The 15359-nt window shown below is 42.4% G+C and overlaps 1 protein-coding gene across 1 annotated transcript; it reads right to left on the minus strand.

Moving 5' to 3' along the window:
* Positions 1-1381: 1381 nt before the first annotated feature.
* LOC125484710 (translation initiation factor eIF-2B subunit epsilon-like) lies at positions 1382-8841 on the minus strand. The gene is made up of 3 exons (XM_048604532.1): positions 8563-8841; positions 3492-3616; positions 1382-1571 (listed from the first exon to the last, which is right to left on the minus strand). The coding sequence occupies exons 1-3, from the start codon at positions 8839-8841 to the stop codon at positions 1382-1384; spliced, it is 594 nt and encodes a 197-aa protein (XP_048460489.1).
* Positions 8842-15359: the final 6518 nt, after the last annotated feature.

Raw genomic sequence — 15359 nt, forward strand, 5'->3', positions numbered from 1 at the left:
AAAAATTTGTGCCAGAGCACCTGCAATTTCCTGTCTTGCCTCCCACAGCAGCCTGGGATGCAATTCATCCGGGCCATTCGATTTGTCTGTTTTCAAGCCTGACAGAGCCTCCAATAACTCCTCATTTGCTATATCAAACCATGCAAGTCTTCACAGTCCCTTTTCCTGAATTCTGTACCTACGTTTTCCTCTTCCAGAGTGAAGACTGAACAGAAATATTCCTTCAACATCCTTCCAAAATCCTGAGGCTTCATACACAGGTTGACCCTTGGTCCCCACTCATCACCATTACTCAAGATGTCTTGATAATTTCTGGCACTTTCAGTTTAAAGGCAGTTAGGCCACTTAGTGATGGACAGCTAAAAAGGAAGGTCAGCTCACATTCCTGTTCCCCCACTTACCTTGTGAATGCTTCTAGAAAGATGCAAATACATTTCTTTCAAAAAACTGGCTTTGGAACAGTGAGCTAAATGGCGTCCTTCTGTGTTAGGTAATTTCATTCTAGGGTCAGTCAAGCAAAGGCAGCCTTGACTATATGCTGCTTACATGCACCTTCATGGTTAACATTCTGAAACAACACACACCCAACTTCTTTTTTCACGCTGCCCTTAGTTCTGGAACTCTTTCTTAACCTCTTCTCCCTCTCCTCAAAATCTGCTTTTGGTCAAATGTCCTAATATCTCCTGCGTGTCTCAGTTTCAGATTTGATCTGATTATACTGATTACTAATCGCATTATGTAAATCCAAAGTTGTTGTGGACATCTGGTACCCGTGAAATATACAATGGCCTTTGGAAAGGACGATAGAATGAACCCACAATGGTAAGCAATTTGATTGAAACATAACATCTTAAGGGCCTTGATACAGTGGATGTGGAAAAGTTGTTTTCTTCTATGACAGAATCTAGAACAATGGATCACTATTTCAAAATAAGTGGGCACCAATTTAAGGCAGAAATGAAGAAAAACCTTTTCTCAGAGGGTCATGAGTCTTTGGAGTTCTCTTCTTGAAAAGGTAGTGAAAGTAGACTCTTTAAATATTTTTAAAGCAAAGGTAGATAGGTTCTTGAGAAGCAAAGGGATGAAAGCATCAGGGGTTGGCAGGAATGTGGAGTAATCAATGCAGCCATGATCTTATTGAACAGTGGGGCAGGTTTGAGGGGTTGAGTGGCCTCCATCTGCTCCTAATTATGGTGTTCACAAAGTGAATAGATTGAAGGGATTTTGTACCAAGAGCAACGTGAAGAAACCAGTGCAAAAGTAATTTCAAACAAAAAAAGGTATCTGAAGTAGATTGATCCAATGGCAGTCAATGACTAGTATAACTGGTCAACCAGATCTTAATTATTCCAAGAAACAAGCCCTATGCCAAAAACTTCACTCACTTATGTTCCTCCAACGCCTTAGACACATTAACATTGGACACAATATCTCCATAAATTAATATGAAGTCCGAGCGAAGTACTGACTTTGCATCCACATCCCTCAAGACATCTCCTAATGATCGGTAGGACTCAGAGCTCATGACGTGGATGGTGTTTGGTGATGTAGAATGACTCCACTTTGATTTCCTGGGGAAGAATACACAACAGACCATTAAAAAGGTGAAGAATTCATCTTTCTTCCAACATTTTAATATTACCTCCACCGATTTAGTTTAGATAACATTTTTCATCTGCCAACAATTACTCATCAACTCTTCCCCACAACTAGTTACCATATCCACAATTCTATCTTTCTAAAAAGATCTGTCACACTTTAGTCACCTCTAGTCCAATGGTTTTGTGTCTGCTGGCAGCAGAGTGGCAATGCAGTACAGCAAAATTAATGCGAAATTCAGAATAAGGTTATATATAAATAAGGTTGGTTTTATGCAACTTAAAAATGGAGACTGAGTTACATCTGCAAGACCCAACGCAAATACCTCCCTGCATCAAATCTCATGTCACATGAGGACCAATGCTCCTGTAAACTGTGCAACTATGCAGCAACCCAAACCATATGCACAGACCAAGCACATGCAGTAGTAGATGTGGATTGGGTCTTGTAGATGTAACTCAGTTGTGTTTTTAAAGTTAAGCAAACCATACTTACTTCTACATTCCATTCTAAATTCCAACATTCCACATTTGTAACAGAATACTGCCCTGTAAAAATACCATACAAGGCCATACAGAAAAAAATTCAAGTGGCTGAGCACTCGAAGAAATTGCCTTCAGCCTCTGCAGGAAAATTATAGAGAACGTTGCTGAGGACTACAGCTAGTTTTGACCAAAAATACGTGCTGGCAGACACTGACTATTGCTCTACAAAAGAGTTGCTGTCTCTGGAATGTTGACCTGAGTTTTTGGTACCTTCACATATTCCTCTCAGTCTTCTCACAGCATGAGTGTCCAGGCAGCACAACAGCATTACTTGCATCTGGAGACTTTCATAAAATAAGATCTCTATTTTGTTACTTGCACAAAATTGCTTTCAAAGAAAAACTACTAGACAAAGGCTATGTTGTCCTTAAGGAATAGCAAAATATTTCACAGTCAACAAATTACTAAAGAGAAACCGCAAAAAAGGACATTAGTGAGAAATCTTGGAGCAGGCACGTGTTTCGAGTGCAGGGCATTGAAGTTAAAAAGGAGAGTGCATCTTGTTTACCAAATGGTTAATTGTCAACTTTGATTCTGCTCTCAAGTTTGTGGATTCAAATTCCACTGGAGAGATCAGAGTGTATTATTCAGGCTGACACTCCATTGCAATAAGAGAAATGCTGCACTGTCAGAGGTGCCATCTTCCCTCTTAGGCAGATAGGAAAGCTCCTACGAGGCAAGAGTAGACAGCTGTCAATACTTATTTCTCAAATCAACCTCCAGAAAAAACCATTATCAGCTGATGTATTCTATCACCATTTCTGGGATCTTCCTGAATGCACCTTCAAGACATTGGAGAATTTCCACACTGCAAGCGTCTGGCCAAACTTTGTGTAATAGGATAGGTTCAGGTTTGCTACTAGGTACAGGAGCAATTTGAGGTGACGAATTAATGTGATCACAGAAGAGTCACGAGACTCGAAGCATTAATTCTTTTCCTCTCTACAGATGCTGCCAGACCTGCTAAGTTTTTCCAACATTTTGTTTTTGTTTCAGATTTCCAGCATCTGCAGTTCTTTGTTTTATTTTATTCTGTTATCATTGGTGATATTGGAGTCAGTGTGTTAGATGAGAGGGAGAGGAGGAGAATGTTTCATGCAGCAAGTTATAACTTGGAATATGCTACTTTAAAAGGTTGGAAGTAGATTCAATTAAACTTCCAAAGGGGATAAAAAGGTAAACTTTGCAGTGTCGTGGAGAAACAGCAGAGAATAGAACCAATTGGATAGTTCTTTCAAAGTCAGGTGCTGAGAGATTCTGGTATCTAATGATTACAACAGACTTCAATTTTCTGTGTGCCATGATCTACTGCACAAGTTCCATTTGTAAACTTTAAGTTCTCATTACTGAATGTGTTCTTTGATTTTCTGTGCCATCCAACAGCAGAAGATGTAGGTTTCCTGGACACCTGTTGCTGTAAGAAACTCCAGGCTGTAGTCAATCATCGCCACATTAGCAAGAGGGATCAAGGCCTGCAGCAGAACAGAAGACAGTTTCATTTTATATTAGTGAACATTGCAGCTAACCCCACCTACTGGCAAACCTCAAATCAATCAGCTGAACACAAGATCTGCCCTTCATGTGAACAGGTCACACATAAAACAACCCATTTCCTGAGGGGTTGGTGAGAACACCCTCGGGCAACTTTTTTAAAATTTACTCATAGGACTTGGGCATCACTAATTGCCCTTGAGAAGGTGATGGTGAGCTGTCTCCTTGAACCACTGCATTCCATGATTCCACAGTCTAACAAACCTGAGAGAGAAAACAAATTCTTATCTGTCTTAAAAGAGATGTCGCTTCTTCTCAAACTATTTTAGTCTCCCCAACTATAGAAAATGTCCCCCTGCTATCCGGCTTATCCAATTCCTTCAAGATCTTTTATGATTCAAAGAGATCATCACTCATTCTTCTAAATACCAATGCATATAGATCTAACCTGTTCAGCATATCTTCACAGGACAAACACTTCATCCCAGGAATGAGATCACAGAAGTTTATGGTGCAAAAGGAGTTCATTTGGCCCTATGAGCATCATTACTGAGTGCCAATCTCCTACTTTTTCCCATACCCTTGCACATTATATCTATTCTTTTGCGATCACTTTAAACCTATGCCTCTCATTCTTGTTCAATTTACAAGCAGGAAAGGTTGACGTGAGTGAAAATTTTCTGAACTTCTATATAGGAATAACATATTTGTTTTAAACAGGGAGACCAAAACTGTACATAGTTTTCTAGATACGGTCTCACCAATGCTCTGAAACTTGCAGTGAAATATTTCCAGGTTCCCCTGGACCACGTGGCCTTAGCTTGTGCAGTAAACTTTGATGTGGCACCTTAAATTATTATGACTCACTGGCGTGCCAGAAATTGAGCCTCACTACTCCCGGAGTAGTCACAAAAGTTAAAGATTTTATAAACTATACAAAGCTCCTCAATTTGCATGATTTTCAGATCCCGGTTGACAGAAAGCATAAGCTAAGTTTTTGTACTGAACAAGAATCACTATTAGACACGAACTTCATGTAAATACAACACTCTCATTTAAAACTCTAATCCCTTTTATAAACTCACCATACACATACACATACACAGATACAACGGAGAAGGTAAAATAGGTTATGGATAGAGGGGAAAATCTGAAAAGACAGTTCAGTAGCTTGTGGATGATGCCAAGATTGTTGGTATAGTGGACAGTGAAGAAGGTCATGTAAAATTACACAGAGATCTTGATCAATTGGGTCAATGGGTTTAAGAGCGGCAGATGGAGTTTAATTTGGATAAATGCGAGGTATTGCATTTTGGTAAAACAAACAAGGGCAATACTTATACAATTAAAAGTAGGGCCTTGGGTAGTGTTGTAGAACAGACAGACCTAGGGATTCAGGTATGTAATTATTCAAAGTTTGCATCACATATCGATAAGGTGGTTAAGAAAGTGTTTAGCACGCTTGCCTTCATTGCTCAGACTTTTGAGTATAGGAGTTGGGACGTTATGTTGCGGTTGTACAAGGCCTTACTGAGGCCTCTTCTGGAATACTGTGTCCAGTTCTGGTCCACTGTTATAGGAAGGACATTATTAAGCTGGAGAGACTTCAGAAGAAATTTACCTGGATGTTGCCAGGAGTGGAAGGTTTGAGTCATATGGAGAGGCTGGATAGTCTGGAACTTTTTTCACTGGAGTGTAGGAGGTTGAGGGTTGACCTTATAGAGGTTTTTAAAATCATGAGGGCTGTAGATAAGGTGAATTTTCCTTACGGTGGGGGAATTTCAAGACTAGGGGGCATATTTTTAAGGCGAGAGAAGGATATAAAAAAAGACACATGGGGCAATTTTTTTTTTAAACACAGTGTGGTTTGTGTGTGGAATGAACTTCCAGAGGAAGTACTGGATGTGGATACAGTTACAACGTTTAAAAGACATTTAGATAAGTTCATGAATAAGAAATGTTTGGGGTGATATGGGCCAAGCTCAGGCAGGAGGGAATAGTTTAGTTTGGGATTATGGTCAGCATGGACTGAGGGTCTGTTTCCGTGCTGTATGGCTCTGACTCTAGTCTTTGTTCCCAGGTTCTCGTTACGACTTCTCTGCTGACCAGTAGGTTGCTTCAGTCGTCTTTCTCTATATGCTTCCACTAGTTGATGACAAACACAAGGTGGCTGGTTCACTTAAAGTCTCTGACTCATCAGTTAAAAGTCTCGGCTTACAACAATTGTTGCAGGAAAGATAAACTGATTTTCTTCAGATTTTATGGTGTGCTTTGATTGCGGGGAACAGAGAGACTGCTTCCAAGCTGGGGAAAATCTCTATAATCTCTCTCCAACTTGCTCCAAGCTGTTCAGTTACCAGAGAACCAGTTAGGGTTGTTAGCAGGGAAAAAGATCTCTGCCATTGATAATCGGTCACTAGTCTATAGACCAATCAACTTCGTGCAGCCAGCAAAGCTGCTTCTGCATACACCCTCGGCTCCAAATTGTCTGAAAATCAAACTTCAATCATTGCTTGTTCAAACAGTTATTTATGATGCTTGGCATGCACGTTAGAATACTTGTTTTTCAAAACTGCAGCCACCCTCTCAAACACTGGGGTCAAAACAGTACTTTTTATTTCAGTCCACATTTTAGAAATCAAAAACTAAGAAGACATGAAGCCCTAATGAAATGCCTTCTGGAAATCCAAGTATACCACATCTGCAGGCTCCCATCCATCCACCGTAAATTGTCAAAAACTCTAATAAATTAATTAAACATGATTTCCTTTTCTCAAAGTCATGTTGGTATTGCTTGATCACATAGTTTCCAAGTATTCTGCTATAACTTCATTAATAATGGATTCAAACACATCCCCATGACATGGGTATTCATTTAATTGGCATATAGTTTCCTGCTTTTGGTTCGGTCTGCATCCTTTCTTGAATTTCCTTTTTTTTCCCCCTAATACACTGGAACACTTCCATGAGGTGATGAATTTTAGAAGATTATAACCACTGTATCCACTATCTGTACTGTCAATTCTTTTAAGATTGGAGGACACAGGCCATCTTGTCCTGGGTACTTGTCAGCCTTTAGGTCCAATAATTTTCCTCACACTTTTTCCCTAATCAGGGTGACTGCATTGAGTTCGTTCCTGTCTATAACTTATTGACTTTCGATTATATTTGAGGAAGCTTTTCAAATCTTCTACCAAGACGACAGGGACAAAACACCTCTTCAAAGTCCTTGCCATCTTTGTTTTCCATTACAGAAATAGAAGTTGCTGGAAAAGCTCAGCAGGTCTGGCAGCATCTGCAAACAGAAATCAGAGTTAACGTTTCAGGTCCGGTGACCCTTCCTCAGAAGGTGGTTCTAATCAAGGGTTACCGGACCCGAAGTATTGACTCTAATTTCTCTTCAAAGGTACTGAGTTTTTCCAACAATGTCCGTTTTTGTTTCTGATTCTGATTTACAGCATCCACAGTTCTTTTGGTTTTTATTTTATTTTCCATTAATGATTCCTCAGACTCTTTCAAAGGCAAGTGCTATCTTTCCTTGTTAATTTCCTATTCAAATACTAATAAAAACAGTAATAAGAGTTTCTACATCACTAGCTAGCTTTCTTGCATTCTCTGCCTTCTGCCTTTTTATTACCTTAAAAATGCTTTGCTGTTTCTTAGAAGGTCTGTACAATTCTTTGACTTACTCCTAAGTTTTGCTGATTTGGACAATGTTTCTTTCAATGTGATAGTGTTATCCTTAATTTTCTTTTTTAGCCACAGGTAACACATCCTTGTCAAAGTCGTCTTTCTTTCTCACTGGGATAATTCATCTCGAATATTACTAAATATCTCCTTATCAACAACAATTTCAAAATTTGAGAAGAGAGTCAAGTATCTTCAGGACAAGGAAGCATAACACAAAGGCAGTGGTTCCATCAACCCTCCAACACCAACTATATTTACAGTTTTTGTAAATTGCTATGCAAAATGGGACTTGGTCTAATGTAACACAAGACGATATTAACTTAGACTGTAAACTGATCTCTTTTTTGGCACTCATCTGTCAAAGTAACAGGAAAACCCATTAGAAACGTAAGCTGTTGTTGTGTGTCGGGCTATACATGCAAACTTTCCTGACTTGATAATCTGTTGTTTCCTGTTCATCTTTGCCAAACACACTACCCTTTTTCAAAAGTAAGGGAAAGAGTCTGGCATCATCTTTCAATATCTCATCTAAGGCAGCAAATTTCATATGCAACCCTAAATTGAAAACCTAGACAGGCTTTTCAGCCACATGGGCCATCATATACCAATCTTTCTTCAAGCTATGTCCACACATTTGGATTTTCATCAGAAATCACTGGAGAGGAAATCTTTGGTTGATCCTATTCCTACCAGGCCAACTGCCGTTCTGTTCTACACCCCTATCCAATTAATCACAATGCCACCTAACCCATGGAGATTTTGTGTTAGATCAAAATCAGGCTACTTTGCAAAGACAGGGGTGGTAATCAGGCCAAGGAGATGGGAAATTGGCGGCTGCGAATGAATGGGCATTGAGCTAGGGGAAGGAAAAGGGGCGACAGGCAAGAGGGTTGGAAGGTGAAAGCAATTGCAAAGGTGATGGAGAGGCAGTGGTATAGCGGTGATGTCTCTTGGATTAGCAATCCAGAACCCCGTGCCAATGTTCTGGGGACTGGGGTTTAAATCCCACCATGGCAGATGGTGGAATTTGAATCATTAAAGAAAACAAAACGGAATTAAACGCTAGTCTGCTGCCGACTGGAGGTGGGGGACGGTGGCGGCATCAAAAGGGGTGAGTGAGAACCTCTCCGACCACATGTTAATGGCTGGCGGGGATATTTCTCCTCCTCAGCCCCTGATTGCCAGCCCCATACCCCGTGCTGCAGCGTCCTTCAGCTCTCGGCGGCTCCTGACTCACCCGTGGCAGGTCCTTGGTGATGGGGAAGAACTTCCGATTAAAGCTGTCTGCCACCAGCACTGCCTGAAGCGGCAGCACTTGCTCGGCCTCCCCCTCAGTCCCACGGCCCGGACGAGGAGCCGCTCTCCGACTCGCTTTCTGCTTCGCCGCCATTTTGGAAGCAGTGGAGTCTCCGGTCCCGCCCCTCTCCCCCATTAGCTCAGCGCGCCCCCGCCATCTTGGTAATGTGCGTCCCCGTGCTGCTTCTCTCCCCCGATTGGCCCGGCGCTCTGCCGCCATCTTTGTAAAGGGGATGGAACGGAGCGCCAGAGCGAGCAAAGCACTCCCTCACCCTTCAACTTCAAAACATGTCAAGTGCAGGTAACAAGGTGTGTAGAGACAACAAGGTGTAGGGCTGGATGAACACAGCAGGCCAAGCAGCATCATAGGAGCAGAGAAGCTGACGTTTCGGGCCTAGACCCTTCTTCAGAAAAGTACATGAGTTGAAGGGTCAGAGTTGAATATTCAGAAAAATCCGTGTAAAAAGATAAAATGCTGCAAGTACCGGGCATGTCGGTCAACATCTTGAAATAGGCGATAAACATTGTGGTTATTTACCCATCATGCACACCCGACTTTTCCCTTATGCCTTAAATTCTTCTGTTAATCTTCATTTTGCAACACAATTTACATTTACATTGCATATCTAACAATAGCCACCCAAGACACTTCACAAATGAGCTACTAAACAAATTTTGACGGAGAGCCACAAAAGGCATTGTACAGGACAAAAGAGCAAAACATTCTTCAAAGGAGTTAGGTTTTAAAGATTATCCTAAAGGAGCAGAGAATTCGAGGCTTAGGGAAGGAATTTCAGCATTTGGGGTCAAGGTTATTGAAGATGCAGACGGAATGGTAGGGAGGTGGATAAATGGTCTGAACTGGAGGAATTTAGAGATCTTGGACGGTTGTTTGACTGGCTGAAATTGGAGAGGCGGGGCACTAACGTAAAAATCTGCATACAGGTAACTCCTTATGTATCCTCACAAAATCCAACCCCTCTGAACCCTTGCAACATGAGCAAAACAAATAAACCAGCAGAACGTTTACATACTGATTGAATAGTAAAATAAACCATATCATAATAATGTCAAATTAAACTTTTTGAATGTCCTGTGATAATCCTAATTCATTCTAACAATATAAGCAATGCATAACATATGAGGACAGAAATTTGCCACAAAGTTGGAAATATGTATTTTAGAAAACATTTATTCCTTGTCCGCTGATATTACCATCCATTTTATATTAATTCATAAGATGTTGGTGTTGCAGGCTAAGCCAATGTTTTTTTTTCCACCCAGAATCAAAGAAAGAACTGTGGATGCTTGAAATCTGAAACAAAAAGACATTGCTGGAGAAACAGGTCTGACAGCATTTGTGGGGAGAAAGCAGAATCAATGTATTGGGTCCTGTGACCCTCCAGCAAAGTGGGCAATTTTGTCCTCAACCCTAATTGTTCTTGAAAAAATGGTGTTGAGCTGGCTATGTTTAGATTTGCAGGATATTGTTATTATTTGGGAATCTGGATTTTAAAGTAGAGCTGGAGTGCAGAGATTTTAGTTTTCACGTCTGTGAAGAAGACTTTTTTTAACAAATGTCAGAAAATTAGTTTTGAACAATTAGTTCAAACATAAATTGGTGGTATAGTTGATGGCTGTCGAAGATTACAAAGAGATCTTGATAGATTGGATCAATGGGCTGAGGAGTAGCAGTTGGAGCTTAATTTAGAGAAATGCAAGGTATTGCATTTTGGTAAAACAAACAAGGGCAGGACTTATACAATTAAAACTAGGACATTGGGTAGTATTGTAGAGTAGAGAGACCCAGGGGTTCAAGTGCATAATTCTTTGAAGTTTGCATCACATGTAGACAGGGTGGTTAAGAAGGTATTTAGCACACTTGCCTTCATTGCTCAGACTTTTGAGTTCTGAGGAAGGGTGACTGGACATGAAAAGTTAACTCTGATTTCTCTATACCTATGCTGCAGACACGCTGAGCTTTTCCAGCAACTTCTGTTTTTGTTTCTGATTTACAGAATTCACAGTTCTTTCAGGTTTTTCTTGAGTATAGGAGTTGAGAATTCATCTTGAGGTTGTACAGGACGTTAATAAGGCCCCTTCTGCAGTACTGTGTGAAGTTCTAGTCTCCCTGTTATAGGAAGGATATTATCAAGCTGGACAGCGTTCAAAAAAGATTTACCAGGATGTTGCAGGGAATAGAAGTTTTGAGTTATAGGGAGAGGCTAGAAAGTCTGGGACTTTTTTCACTGGAGCAAGGGAGGTTGACGGATGACCTTATGGAGGTTTTTAAAATCATGACGGGTATAGATAAGTTGAATTTTCCCCGGCTGGGGGTTTTCAAGACCAGGGAGCATATTTTTAAGGTGAGAAGAGAAAGATTTGGAAGATATATGAGGGGCTACTTTTTTAGTAGGAATGAACTTCCATAGGAACTGATGGATTTGGGTACAGTTACATGTTTAAAAGACATTTGAATAAGAAAGGTTTGGAGGAACAAGTACGGGCAGGTGGGACTAGTTTAGTTTGGGATTATGGTCAGCATGGACTGATTGGATCAAAGGGTCTGCTTTTGTGCTGTGTGACTTCATAATTTGCAAGAATGCAAGTGACTTAAGTTAAACAATTCAATAAAATTGCTTGGGAGAAGAATTGATGGAGTGTTTACAAAATATAACTTTTATGACATACAGCAAAAAATGGGTGGCCAAGAAGGCTGAATTCAGAAGAAGTGTAATCCTAGTAGAAGGGCTGTTTTTCAGTTTGTTGGAATCACCAGTTTGTGTTAATTTCATTTGTAAAAGTCTCCAGGTTTTTTAGAGTTGGTAAAATCTTCAGCCTGACAGTACTGAAAGGAAGAGAGATAACAAGGTGCAGGGCTGGATGAACACAGCAGGCCAAGCAGCATCATAGGAGCAGAAAGGCTGACGTTTCGGGCCTAGACCCTTCATCAGAAAAGGGGGAGGGGAAGGGGGTTCTGAAATAAATAGGGAGAGAGTGGGAGGCGGATAGAAGATGGATAGAGGAGAGGATAGGTGGAGAGGAAACAGACAGGTCGAAGAGGCGGGGATGGGGCCAGTAAAGGTGAGTGTAGGTGGGGAGTTAGGGAGGGGATAGGTCAGTCCAGGGAGGACGGACAGGTCAAGGGGGCGGGATGAGGTTAGTCGGTAGGAGATGGGGTGCGGCTTGAGGTGGGAGGAGGGGATAGGTGGGAGGAAGAACAGGTTAGGGAGGCGGGGACGAGCTGGACTGGTTTTGGGATGCGGTAGGGGGAGGGGAGATTTTGAAGCTTGTGAAATCCACATTGATACCATTGGGCTGCAGGGTTCCCAAGCGGAATATGAGTTGCTGTTCCTGCAACCTTCGGGTGGCATCGTTGTGGCACTGCAGGAGGCCCAGGATGGACATGTCGTCTGAGGAATGGGAGGGGGAGTTGAAATGGTTCGCGACTGGGAGGTGCAGTTGTTTATTGCGAACCGAGCGTAGGTGTTCTGCAAAGCGGTCCCCGTCAGTTGTCCTCGTTTTTCAAGGACCGTAACTTCCCCCCCCTCAGTGGTCGAGAACGCCCTCAACCGTGTCTCCCACATCTCCCGCAACTCATCCCTCACACCCCGTCCACGCAATAAGAACCAAAAAAGAATCCCCCTCGTCCTCACGTACCACCCCACCAACCTCCGGATCCAACGCATCATCCTCCGACACTTCCGCCATCTGCAATCCAACCCAACCACCAAAGACATCTTTCCCTCCCCACCCTTATCTGCTTTCCGGAGGGACCACTCTCTCCGTGACTCCCTTGTCCGCTCCACACTCCCCTCCAGCTCCACCACACCCGGCACTTTTCCCTGCAACCGCAGGAAGTGCTACACCTGCCCCCATACCTCCTCCCTCACCCCCATCCCAGGCCCCAAGAAGACTTTCCACATCAAGCAGATGTTCACCTGCACATCTGCCAATGTGGTATACTGCATCCGCTGTACCCGGTGTGGCTTCCTCTACATCGGGGAAACCAAGCGGAGGCTCGGGGACCGCTTTGCAGAACACCTACGTTCGGTTCGCAATAAACAACTGCACCTCCCAGTCGCGAACCATTTCAACTCCCCCTCCCATTCCTCAGAAGACATGTCCATCCTGGGCCTCCTGCAGTGCCACAACGATGCCACCCGAAGGTTGCAGGAACAGCAACTCATATTCCGCTTGGGAACCCTGCAGCCCAATGGTATCAATGTGGATTTCACAAGCTTCAAAATCTCCCCTCCCCCTACCGCATCCCAAAACCAGTCCAGCTCGTCCCCGCCTCCCTAACCTGTTCTTCCTCCCACCTATCCCCTCCTCTCACCTCAAGCCGCACCCCCATCTCCTACCGACTAACCTCATCCCGCCCCCTTGACCTGTCTGTCCTCCCTGGACTGACCTATCCCCTCCCTAACTCCCCACCTACACTCACCTTTACTGGCCCCATCCCCGCCTCTTCGACCTGTCTGTTTCCTCTCCACCTATCCTCTCCTCTATCCATCTTCTTTCCGCCTCCCACTCTCTCCCTATTTATTTCAGAACCCTCTTCCCCTCCCCCTTTTCTGATGAAGGGTCTAGGCCCGAAACGTCAGCCTTTCTGCTCCTATGATGCTGCTTGGCCTGCTGTGTTCATCCAGCCCTGCACCTTGTTGTCTCGGATTCTCCAGCATCTGCAGTTCCTACTATCTCTAGTACTGAAAGGAAGTCTGTGGAGAAGTGGAATCAATTGAGTAAGAATTATTAAAATTATGTTGACATTGGTGCTTCACTTGTGTTGAATTTCTGTAAAGAACTGGGAAAAGGGTGGAATTTTTTTTAGCTGTTTATGTTGAGATTGCATATATGGTTTTGTTTTTAATTATTTATCTATGAGGAGATGTTGGAGAAACTTGGGTTGTTCTCACTGGAACAACGGAGGTTGAAGGGCAACCTGATAGAGGTCTACAAGATTATGAAGGGCATGGACAGAGTGGACAGTGAGAAGCTTTTTCCCAGGGTGGAAGAGTCAGTTACTAGGGGGGCATAGGTTTAAGGTACGAGGGGCAAGGTTTAAACGTGATGTACGAGGCAAGTTTTTTACACGGAGGGTGGTGGGTGCCTGGAACTTGCTGCCGGGGAAGATGGTGGAAGCAGATACGATAGTGACTTTTAAAGGGCGTCTTGACAAATACATGAATAGGACGGGAATAGAGGGATACTGTCCCCGGAAGGGTAGAGGGTTTTAGTCGTGATGGGCAGCATGTCGGTGCAGGCTTGGAGGGCCGAAGGGCCTGTTCCTGTGCTGTAATTTTCTTTGTTCTTTGTTCTTTATTTTTGTGTAATTATCTTCCCATCTTCTGTTAGTTGTCAGCTTGCCTCTGTGCATACTTCCCTTGCTTCTGAAGTCAGAGAATAAAATTCTTGATTCAGGTCCCATTCCAAGGCTTGGACAACAAGCAGTCAAGGCTGCTCTTCCAAAGCAATACTGAAGAAATACTGCACCATCAGAGGCTCTATCTTTGGATGAGTCATTAAACCAATGTTCCACCTGCCTTCTGAGGTGCTTGTAAAAGATCCCATGGCACTATTTTTAAGAAGAACAGGGCAGTTGTGCCCAATGCCCTATTCAATATTTATCCTTCAGCCAGCATCATACAAATCGATCTGGTCATTACAAGGGTGCTGACTGTTGGAACTTATTGTGTGAAAATTAGGCTGCCATATTTCCTATACTGCAGCAATGAGTGCGCTTAGCATTTTTTTTGTGCCGAAACTACAATTTGAGTGTGGTAGATGTAAAAATGTGATACAAATATCAGTCTTTCTTTTTTACTGAGGGAATGACACTTTGTCGGATATGCAGTCATGCAGATGAAACATTGATTCTGACTCCTGTTGTTTGAAGAGGATGTAAAAAATGCAGTGCAGGCTTGAAGGGCCAAATGGCCTACTCCTGCACCTATTTTCTATGTTTCTATTCCATAGCACCATATCGAATAAATAAAAAATTCCATTATTCCCACTTCAAACAATAATGTTTATCCAGTTATTATTGCACTGTTGTTTGTGGGAACATGCTGGACACAAAATTTGTTACCCTCCAATAATATTACAACAATGACTACATTACAAAAATACTTTCTTGGCTGTGAAGCAGTTTGGCAGCCCAAGGTTGTGGGAGATGTTAAAACAATGCAATTTTTTTTTCAAATCTGATAATAAACAACTTAAACAGGGACTTCGACTGAAATATTTACAATATACTGGAACATATGGCACCTTTTTCAAATGAATTACTGCAGCCTTAGGTTAGGCGCACATTAAACAGGACTTCATTGCCGTAGTAACTTAAAATCCTCTTGTATTGACCACTTTATTTACATGCTGAAAAAAACTATTCAGTGAGCTTGAATCCACGTCTCTGTCCATTACTCAACAACATTGAAATCCACAAGATTAATGAACCAGTTACTACACGGATGTTACATTGGGCTAGAGATACAGCAAAAGCATAACGGTGAACGACAATGATCTATAGTGATCTTAGGTCAAAGAGCATAATTGCAAAGAACTGCAGGTGATTCAAAACTTAGAACACTATCGAGTAATGAGGAAGATGCACCTCTGTGGGAGTACCTGTACCGCATAGTCTGCAGCAGTTCAGGAAGACAACACGTCATCACATTCTCAAGGGTAACTAGGTATGGGCAATAAACATTAAGATAGATATGCATGTGACATGGG

The sequence above is a fragment of the Rhincodon typus genome, chromosome 13 (genome assembly GCF_021869965.1).
Source record: "Rhincodon typus isolate 14 chromosome 13, sRhiTyp1.1, whole genome shotgun sequence".
Lineage (NCBI taxonomy): Eukaryota > Metazoa > Chordata > Chondrichthyes > Orectolobiformes > Rhincodontidae > Rhincodon > Rhincodon typus.

Excerpts from the sequence above, each read along its gene's own strand:
- LOC125484710 (XM_048604532.1), bottom strand. The coding sequence starts at position 8,841 with ATGGCGGCAGAGCGCCGGGCCAATCGGGGGAGAGAAGCAGCACGGGGA. Across the intron at positions 3,617-8,562 it reads TCACCAAGGACCTGCCACGG|GCCTTGATCCCTCTTGCTAA; the intron begins GTGAGTCAGGAG and ends GTTCTGCTGCAG. Across the intron at positions 1,572-3,491 it reads AAAATCAAAGAACACATTCA|GAAATCAAAGTGGAGTCATT; the intron begins GTAATGAGAACT and ends ATTCTTCCCCAG.